The 10486-nt window shown below is 46.1% G+C and overlaps 1 protein-coding gene across 3 annotated transcripts in view; it reads left to right on the forward strand.

Annotated features, from left to right (window-relative positions):
* The window catches only part of GALNT1 (polypeptide N-acetylgalactosaminyltransferase 1), an 86723-nt gene extending 76692 nt beyond the window's left edge, over positions 1-10031 (forward strand). For all 3 annotated transcript variants that reach the window (XM_068147741.1, XM_068147742.1, XM_068147743.1), the window contains 4 exons: positions 785-924; positions 3480-3578; positions 5268-5402; positions 8351-10031. In XM_068147741.1, the coding sequence (XP_068003842.1) occupies positions 785-924; positions 3480-3578; positions 5268-5402; positions 8351-8497 (521 nt within the window). In that variant the 3' untranslated portion in view covers positions 8498-10031. The remainder of the gene's footprint in view (positions 1-784; positions 925-3479; positions 3579-5267; positions 5403-8350) is intronic.
* Positions 10032-10486: the final 455 nt, after the last annotated feature.

The following is a 10486-nucleotide window of genomic DNA, read 5'->3' on the forward strand; positions in this document are numbered from 1 at the left end:
GCACTGGTTAGGCCACACCTCGAGTCCTGTGTCCAGTTCTGGGCCCCTCAGTTTAGGAAGGAGGTTGACTTGCTGGAACGAGTCCAGAGAAGGGCAACAAAGTTGGTGAGGGGTTTGGAACACAGCCCTGTGAGGAGAGGCTGAGGGAGCTGGAGTTGCTCAGCCTGGAGAGGATGAGGCTCAGGGGTGACCTTATTGCTCTCTACAACTACCTGAAGGGAGGTTGTAGACAGGCAGAGGTTGGTCTCTTCTCCCAGGCAGCCAGTACCAGAACAAGAGGACACAGTCACAGGCTGCGCCAGGGGAAGTTCAGGCTGGAGGTCAGGAGGAAGTTTTACACAGAGAGAGTGATTGCCCATTGGAATGGGCTGCCTGGGGAGGTGGTGGAGTCACCATCACTGGAGGTGTTCAGGAGGAGACTTGACAGGGTGCTTGGTGCCATGGGTTAGTTGATTAGGTGGTGTTGGATGATAGGTTGGATGTCATGATCTTGAAGGTCTCTTCCAACCTGGTTTATTCTATTCTATTCTGTTCTGTTCTGTTCATCTTATGGCAAAAGAAGTCCCAGGTGGTGGTGGCAGGTGCTGTCCTCTCTGAGAATATAAACAGCATAATGCTATATGTAAAAAACCAAACCCTGCGAAACACCAAAACCATTTATTTGTACTAGAGGTAGCTTTCTAAAGAGAAAGTCTTTCATGCCAGCAGTATGTCACACTGATGAGTTTTGTATTAAGTTTACTATTCATTAGCAGTCATTGCATAAAACTTTTTGTTTCTACAGGAGTTACTAAGGTTGATTATGGGGATATCTCCTCACGACTTGGGCTAAGACGCAAGCTCCAGTGCAAGCCTTTCTCCTGGTACCTGGAGAATGTTTATCCTGATTCCCAAATTCCACGCCATTACTTTTCTCTGGGAGAGGTAAGATTTTACCCTACTTATTTATAGTATCATAGTATCATTCAGAGTTGGAAGGGACCACAAGGATCACCTAGTTCTAACCCCCACACCCCACACTAGATCAGCCTGGCCAGAGCCTCATCCAGCCTGGCCTTAAACACCTCCAGGGACAGGGCCCCAACCACCTCCCTGGACAACCCATTCCAGGGCTTCACCACTCTCATGGGGAAGAACCTCCTCCTCACCTCCAGCATGAATCTCCCCACCTCCAGCTTCATTCCATTCCCCCTAGTCCTATCACTCCCTGAGATCCTGAGCAGTCCCTCCCCAGCCTTCCTGTAGGCCCCTTTCAGATCCTGGAAGGCCACAATGAGGTCACCTGGGAGCCTTCTCTTCTGCAGACTGAACAGCCCCAACTCCTTCAGTCTGTCCTCACAGGAGAGGTGCTCCAGCCCTCTGATCATCCTCCTGGCCCTGCTCTGGACATGTTCCAGCACCTCCACATCCCTCTTGTAATAGGGGCTCCAGAACTGGAGGCAGTACTCCAGGTGGGGTCTCACCAGGGCTGAGCAGAGCGGGAGGATCACCTCCCTCGACCTGCTGGCCACACTTCTGCTGCAGCCCAGGATCTGATTGGCTTTGCGGGCTGCAAGTGCACACTGAGAGCTCCTGGTGAGCTTTTTGTCCACCAGCACCCCCAAGGCTCTCTCCTCAGGGCTGCTTTCCAGCCAGTCACTGCCCAGCCTGGATTTATGTCTGGGATTGCCTCGACCCAGATACAGGACCCTGCCCTTGCTCTTATTGAACTTCATGAGGTTGGCTTGTGCCCACCTCTCCAGCCTGTCCAGGTCCCTCTGGATGGATCCCTTCCCTCCAGCTGTCTGCTGCACCACACAGCTTGGTGTCATCAGCAAACCTGCTGAGGGTGCACTCAATGCCACTGTCCATGGCACCCACAACGATGTTGAACAAAGATGTTGATTTATCTACCCAATGAAAAGTACATTGCTCAGTAAGTTGTTTATATTCAAACTGGAGTGCAAAGGAGTTGACTTCAGCAGAGTTCAAGTACCTGGCATGTGTGTTCCAGTCATCTATCTAGAGATGGAGCTGAAAGCTGAACTTTGGTGTATAGTACTAGAATTGGAATGTTTTCCTTTTCTTACTGCAGTTCAAAATATTGCAGAAATGTGTAGTTAAGGATAACTTTCTGTGTAATGTTCTCTATGAGCAGAGCTTTGCTTTAAAATCTAGGCCAGGTCAAGCCAAGACCTTTCCTGAAAACTGTCTTGAATCCCACCCCCAGAGCTGCTGTCAGTGACCAGCCTATGTCAGTGACCTCTCATGCTGGGCCTTCTCTGTTTTTTCTTTGAAGTTTAAGTAACTGTAGAAACAGTACAGCTGATGCTGTCCTAAACAAGCAGGCACTCTCTCTCCCCTACAAGTCATGTTGACCCAAATACAGAGCTGCTTGTAGAGTGATTTTGTTTTGAAAAGACACACTTTGAACAAAATGGATCAGGCATTTGTGCAGCTCTGCGACTAGCAGGAGACAATATTCATGCCTGATTACTATATACTAATAAGGGGATTAAGGCTGTAACTCAAGAAGTGAGGAAATTGAAGCCAGTCACCCATAATTTCAAAGGGAATTAAATCCACAGTGCCTAGAAGAGTGCTTCAGAACTTCTGAAGGTTTTCACTCAATGGTGTCACAGTATCACATTATCACTAAGGTTGGAAGAGACCTCGAGGATCATCGAGTCCAACCTGTCACCACAGACCTCATGACTAGACCATGGCACCAAGTGCCACATCCAATCCCCTCTTGAACACCTCCAAGGATGGGGACTCCACCACCTCCCTGGGCAGCACATTCCAATGACAAACGACTCTCTGGGGGAAAAACTTTCTCCTCACCTCCAGCCTAAACTTTCCCTGGCGCAGCTTGAGACTGTGTCCCCTTGTTCTGGTGCTGGTTGCCTGGGAGAAGAGGCCAACTCCTTCCTGGCTACAACCACCTTTCAGGTAGATGTAGAGGGCAATGAGGTCACCCCTGAGCCTCCTCTTCTCCAGGCTAAGCAACCCCAGCTCCCTCAGCCTCTCCTCACAGGGCTGTGCTCAAGGCCTCTCCCCAGCCTTCTTGCCCTTCTCTGGACACGTTCAAGTGTTTCGATGTCCTTCTTAAACTGAGGGGCCCAGAACTGGACACAGGACTCAAGGTGTGGCCTAACCAAAGCAGAGTCCAGGGGCACAATGACTTCCCTGCTCCTGCTGGCCATTGTGTCCATTCTGTTGTAGCTGAGTCTTTCAGCAAAAAGAATCTCCAAGACAGAAGGGTCCCCAGAAGAAAGCAAAGAAACAAACACGATTCTGTCACCTGTAACTTGAGTGTTTGCCTGGGAGTTTGAAGCTTGGCCAGTGGTCTCTCACTGTAGTCTGGTTCCCAACTGTTACATTTTATTCACATAACCTGTTGTGTACAGCAGAGGGAACTGGTGCCATTATGGTTTGATAGGAACCTAGTTCTCTTCTAAAAATAACCAACTGTGATGTGCTTTGCTATTTACTCCTAGATCAGAAACGTGGAGACAAACCAATGTCTGGATAACATGGCAAGAAAAGAAAATGAGAAAGTTGGAATCTTCAACTGCCATGGAATGGGTGGCAATCAGGTGCCATTTTTAAACAAATTACCCTAATATATTGACGTGTTCTGAACAATTCTCATCAGGACATTTCTTTGATCTTCAGTAGTTATCTTTAAATATGCTTAAATTGTAAAGCTTAGGAGATGTTCACTGCAGAAAATGTGTGTAAGAGGAAATGGAGGAGAAGACTCGGTGGTGGGTTTTGGTTTGCAGGTTTTTGAGGCCTGATTGCAATAGGCCTTTACATTGACTTTTAGGTCAAAGATGAAGTAAAACAAGGAGAGTATGCTCCAAGGTAGACTTCACCGCTTGGTTCTCTGGAGCTGTCTTGTGATGCATCATTACTCTTGAAACCACGTGCCTGTACATGAAATGTTGCTTTCAATGCACGTTTTTTTTGAATGTCAGTTCTGGAATTGATTTCACATCTTGAGGAGGGGGTCAGGTTTTGTTTGGCTGGTTCCTGGTTTTGTTTGTTAGTTTGGGGTTTTTTTTGTTCTTCCTTATTGATAATTCTTAATTAATTATTTCCTAGTATACAAATACTGCCTGTGTTGGGAAACCCTGTATTTCACAGTATCACAGTGTAACTTAGGTTGGAAAGGACCTTGAGGATCATCGAGTCCAACCTATCAACACAGACCCCATGACTAGACCATGGCACCAAGTGCCACGTCCAATCCCCTCTTGAACACCTCCAGGGTTGATGACTCCACCACCTCCCTGGGCAGCCCGTTCCAATGCCGAATGACTCGCTCGGTGAAGAACTTCCTCCTCACCTCGAGTCTAAACCTCCCCTGGCGCAGCTTGAGACTGTGTCCCCTTGTTCTGGTGCTGGTTGCCTGGGAGAAGAGGCCAACCCCTTCCTGGCTACAACCACCCTTCAGGTAGTTGTAGAGGGCAATGAGGTCTCCCCTGAGCCTCCTCTTCTCCAGGCTAAACAATCCCAGCTCCCTCAGCCTCTCCTCATAGGGCTGTGCTCAAGGCCTCTCCCCAGCCTTGTTGCCTTTCCCTGGACACGTTCAAGTGTTTCGATGTCCTTCTTAAACTGAGGGGCCCAGAACTGGACACAGGACTCAAGGTGTGGCCTAACCAATGCAGAGTTCAGGGGCACAATGACCTCCCTGCTGCTGCTGGCCACACTATTCCTAATGCAGGCCAGGATGCCATTGGCCCTCTTGGCCCCCTGGGCACACTGCTGGCTCATATTCAGGTGGCTGTTGATCAGCACCCCCAGGTCCCTCTCTGTTTGGGAGCTCTCCAGCCACTCCGACCCCAGCCTGTAGCTCTGCATGGGATTGCCGTAGCCAAAGTGCAGCACTCGGCACTTGGACTTGTTGAATGCCATCCCATTGGCCTCTGCCCATCTGTCCAGTCGGTCGAGGTCCCTCTGCAGAGCCTTTCTACCCTCTAACTGACTAGCATCTGCCCCTAACTTGGTGTCATCTGCAAACTTGCTGATGACTGACTCGACCCCCTCATCCAGCTCATCATTGAAGATGTTAGAGAGGACAACGCGAGCAGCAGTGTGCAGTTTAAAAAAATGTCAGTTTTTCACTGAAGACTTTGTTCATAGAATGTTAAACCCCCCCAAAAAACAAAAATCTTTACATGCATGCTGAAGGGAAAAGGAAAAAGTGGGTATTAATAAAGTCATGACAAATCTTTTACCTGACCTTCTTTTACAGTCCCTCTCATTGTTTTTCTGTCTAGGTCTTCTCATACACTGCCAACAAAGAAATTCGAACAGATGATTTGTGTTTAGATGTGTCCAAACTTAATGGCCCAGTAACCATGCTCAAGTGCCATCATCTGAAGGGAAATCAGCTTTGGGAATATGATCCAGTGGTAAGTCTTATAAAGACTTGTGACATTAAGATGTGACAACTTGGGTTTTTATGTGAGCCTACAGGGCAGCATATTCCAGAGTGGGACCACTCTTTGACACTCAAAACAGGACACAAATTCAGGATTATGCATCTGTTTTGATTTGATTGCCTGGTGGGTTTTGGAGGTGCTTTGAGAAGAATACTTTCCATGTGATTTTGGATTCTCTTGGGAGGAAACTGATCTGCTAGCCTGCTGCTGCATTACGGTGCGATCAGCAACGGAACCGTATTCCAGATACCTGCTGGAACACTGGAGGATAATGCTACAAATCTTGTCACAAATTTAGCACCTGGTGTATTAATCTTGCACAAAGTTGGAAGGAAATACTTTTCAAAGTACAAAGTATCAAAAAAATAAGAGCAAGATTTTACATGTCTAGTTGTGGTATATTTAAGGTAGAGATGCTTAGAAGAGCTTTAATTTACTCATTCTCTCTCTTGTGTATAATGTTAACATTTATTTGAAAGGTCATATGTTGAACTGCCTGGTGGAGAAATCATTGACTGTTAATCCATTCATCATTCATTTGATCTGCAAGCTCTAAAAGCAATCTTGTCATGGAGTCCCTTTCCCCTCAGTGACTACCAGGAAGAAAAAGGCATTGGGGAACTCAAAACTTTGTTGTCGGTGGTGGTGGTCTACTTAAGTCTGTCCAACCCCTTTTTTCATTCTTCAGTTGCTGTATGAGTACAGGAGGTAGATATGCTCTGGTTTTTGGTTGTTGGTGTGCAGTGGTTTGGCTCTGGCTGGGAGCCAGATGCCCACCAAAGCTGCTCTAACACTCACCTTCTTGAATGGACAGGGGAGAGGGAAACTCTAACAAAAGCACAGGATTCAAGCTAGAAGCAATTCAATAAAATGCAAAGCCAAAGCAAAGGCTGTGCAGGGAAGCAAAAGCAAAGAAAGATGTTATGCTCTTCTTCCCATCAAGCCAGATGATGCCATACAGATGCATCTGTATGCCATCAACAGATAGAAGAATAGAATAGAATAGAATAGAATAGAATAGAATAGAATAGAATAGAATAGACCAGACCAGACCAGACCAGACCAGACCAGACCAGGTTGGAAGAGACCTTCAAGATCATTGCATCCAACCTGTCATCCAACACCACCTAATCAACTAACCCATGTAACCAAGCACCCTGTCAAGTCTCCTCCTGAACACCTCCAGTGATGGCAACTCCACCACCTCCCCGGGCAGCCCATTCCAGTGGGCAATCACTCTCTGTGTGTAAAACTTCCTTCTGACCTCCAGCCTGAACCTCCCCTGGTGCAGCCTGAGACTGTGTCCTCTTGTTCTGGTGCTGGCTGCCTGGGAGAAGAGACCAACCTCTGCCTGTCTACAATCCCCCTTCAGGTAGTTGTAGAGGGCAATAATGTCACTCCTGAGTCTCCTCTTCTCCAGGCTAAGCAGCCCCAGCTCCCTCAGCCTCTCCTCATAGGGCTTGTGTTCCAAGCCCCCACACTTCCTTCTTTCGCTTGCCATATATATCTGAGCTGATATCATATGGCATAGAATACCCTTTGGGCAGTTTGGGTCAGCTGGCCTGGTTGTGTCCCTTTCCAAGATCTTGCCCACCCCTTGGCGTACTCTTGGGGTGAGTGAATGTTGGAAAAGTATAGCCTTGGTGCTGGGTTCAGCAGTAGCAGCTACAGCACTGCAAAACACAGCACAAGTGTGCTTGTGCACATAAAGCCTGCCTGTTCTGACACTTCACAGTCCGCTGTGCTGGTTGTGCTGCTGCTGGAGAGCAAATACTGATGATAATGCCTGTCAGTACCGTAGGCAAGTTGATGCCCCAATGAGTATCCATAGTACAGTGGCAGGAAATGCAACCTCTGAAGATCTTCCCTCCACAAGGATAGTACTGAGGCAGTGGTGTATGCATGCAGAAGACTGGTAGATACTGGAAAAGATACATACATGTGTGAATTTGCAGAGATCTAGCTTTTAAGGGAACGTACTTCTTTAACAGAAGAGGTGGTATGGGCAGTTCCCTGTCTCCAGTTGAGAAAAAAGAATAATTTTGAACTCTCCTGTTTGATAAAATACATGTGCAAGAAATCCACATGCAGAAAAAAGTCAACATGTTCAATGTGGTCATTCTTACCCAATCACAACTACTGCTAAAATAACTGAAGTTATGTATCTTACTGAATTTCAATCTTTAAACCCTCGAAGATATGTAGCTTTATAGTCCAGTATAAAGAACAGTGGCTGTTGCTTGATCAGAATGTCATGTAAAAGCTCAGACTGTTCCATTTTTCATCAAGCAATGTTTTCAGTATCTACAACATTAAATACCCTCCAGAGCAGGGCCAGGAGGATGAGCAGAGGGCTGGAGCACCTCTCCTGTGAGGACAGACTGAAGGAGTTGGGGCTGTTCAGTCTGCAGAAGAGAAGGCTCCCAGGTGACCTCATTGTGGCCTTCCAGGATCTGAAGGGGGCTACAGGAAGGCTGGGGAGGGACTGCTCAGGATCTCAGGTAGTGCTAGGACTAGGGGGAATGGAATGAAGCTGGAGGTGGGGAGATTCAGACTGGAGGTGAGGAGGAAGTTCTTCCCCATGAGAGTGGTGAAGCCCTGGAATGGGTTGTCCAGGGAGGTGTTTGGGGCCCTGTCCCTGGAGGTGTTTAAGCCCAGGCTGGATGAGGCTGTGGCCAGGCTGATCTAGTGTGGGGTGTCCCTGCCCATGGCAGGGGGGTTGGAACTAGATGATCCTTGTGGTCCCTTCCAACCCTGAATGATACTATGATACTATGAGATCTGGAGTCAGTAACAGAGGGGTTGTATCTACTTCCTGCTTGCCTGTGGAAGAGATTTAATGGCCACTAGGAACTTTTTTGGTTAGCTCATGCCTGGTGATTTTTGTAAAACTATTTTCTTTTCGTTCTGTCTTGCAGAAATTAACCCTGCTGCATGTGAACAGTAACCAGTGCCTGGACAAAGCCACAGAGGAGGACAGCCAGGTACCGAGCATCAGAGACTGCAACGGCAGCCGCTCCCAGCAGTGGCTGCTCCGCAATGTCACCCTTCCAGAAATATTCTGAGAGGTTCTACAGAAACACAAGGATTGACTGGGCTACCTCGGCTGATACTTTGCCTGCACTGTTAAGTAGCAACAGTAGAAAGTTCTGCTCGCAGAATCCAGTTTGTCAGCTGTTAGAACTCCTGCAGCTTCTGAGTAGCTGTGAACCAGCCTTCCTGCAAAAGGATGTGAAACTGCCACAAGTACTAGTGAAACTGCACCCACTGATGTTTACAAGAGCAAAAAAGTTTCTTCCAGCAAGTAATCTAAATAACATTTGGACAGTAGAAACATAATCAATGAAATAGTCTCTCTGAAGAGCTGCATCTGCATATCATTGTAGTTTGCTTGCACATCAGTAACCTCTGCTGAAAGTGCTGTTGCAATGAGAAGGTTCCAAGATGGTTTTTTTTTCCTGGCTAGAAGTGGTGACTACTAGATCCACAAGTGAATGAAAGAGAGCTGGGAAACAGATTCTGTCATAGGGAATAATAGTTCTTTGGTCTAAAAACAAAGCCAACAGGGTTTGATGGAAATTCAATCAGAACTATGAAAAGTACAATTTGTTATAGTGAAGTATCAAATTTATATGTAGATTTATACCTCAGTGGGGGAAATAACTATGTCAACAGGCAGTTGTTTCTCTCTTTCAGTTGTGTAATAGTCTATAAATACCTTTGTTTTTTTTTTCCTGGTGAGTCTAAAATCATTCTGGGCACAAACAAATTGAACCTAAGAATAAACATGGCTCTTGAATGTCAGATCCAAGGGGGTTTGTTTTTTTAATGGTTTTCTACTTTAATTCCTTGGCTGTTGGAATTGTATCTTTCTATGGCTGTCTGCAAGCTGGAGGTTGACATGTTGTCTTAACTATTTTCTTCTGTTTCATCCAGGCCTGCCACCATTTCAATTTATACTTGGGTCAGTCACCTCACGGACTTTTCATGGCCAAACAAAAGATTTAAGTAGACTTTGAGATTAAGTTAACTGGAAAGTATGCACTTAGCACCCCCAGACTCACACTACCGTACTATGGTTTCATTTTCGTAGCAATAAATCTTATGTCCTGTGTTTGATTTCTGGCATCAGAAAGCCAGAAGAGAAGAACCATGATCAGAGTAGCAGGAAACTAGCCAACCCAAAGGTCTTCTGAAATCCTTTTTCACTTCCTGTTCAGATATGCTTCGTTGTTAAGTGCATATTTAGAGTAGCCTCTGAATTGTAATGATGCCTTTTTGGTTTGGTTTTTTTTTTTTTCCTAATAAAACCTAAATAAAAATAGCTAAATTGGCTTGGGTGTTACAGTCAACATAGCCAAGAGCAATATGACTGTGTTAGTACGTTGGTCTGCATTTTTTGATTGATTATCTCTGTTTTGTTAAGAAAAATCTGTATGGGCTGCTCCTGGAAATGAGCCACTGAACGCTCAGAGTATACACTGAATTTTCTTTTGGAAAGAAAATGACATTTGCTTAATGGAGAGGATATTTTTATGATAAATGGCATTGTTTGGCCAACTGTCCTGTAAAGCAAATTAAATCTAGACTCATGCAAAAGTTGTGTGGAACTGGATTTGACTGTTGTGGCTATTTTAGACTTGCTTTCCAAGGTGCTTTAGGTCAGTGTTATCTCCTATATTTCTGCAACAGTACACAAGCTGTTTTCATACACAAAAGCAGGGGAAATGTTTACAAATTGCAGTAATACAATCAGATGATGTGGGATTAGAATCAGATAAAACATCCAGATTATTGACTGATAGCCTTCTATGATGGTGTGACTGAACAGGTACATGAAGGGAGAGCTGTGGAGGTTGCCTACCTTGGCTTCAGCAAGGCTTTTGGCACTGTCTCCTGTAACATCCTTGTAGGTAAACTCAGGAAGTGTGGCTTAGAAGCATAGACTCTGAGATGGATTGAGAACTGGCTAAACAAGAGAGCTCAGAGGGTTGTGATCAGTTTGTGCAGAGTCCAGTTGGAGGCCTGTGGCTAGTGGTGTTCCCCAGTACTCA

Source organism: Melanerpes formicivorus, unplaced genomic scaffold (assembly GCF_026170545.1).
Source record: "Melanerpes formicivorus ecotype bairdi unplaced genomic scaffold, bMelFor1.0.p_v2 SCAF_15, whole genome shotgun sequence".
Classification (NCBI taxonomy): domain Eukaryota; kingdom Metazoa; phylum Chordata; class Aves; order Piciformes; family Picidae; genus Melanerpes; species Melanerpes formicivorus.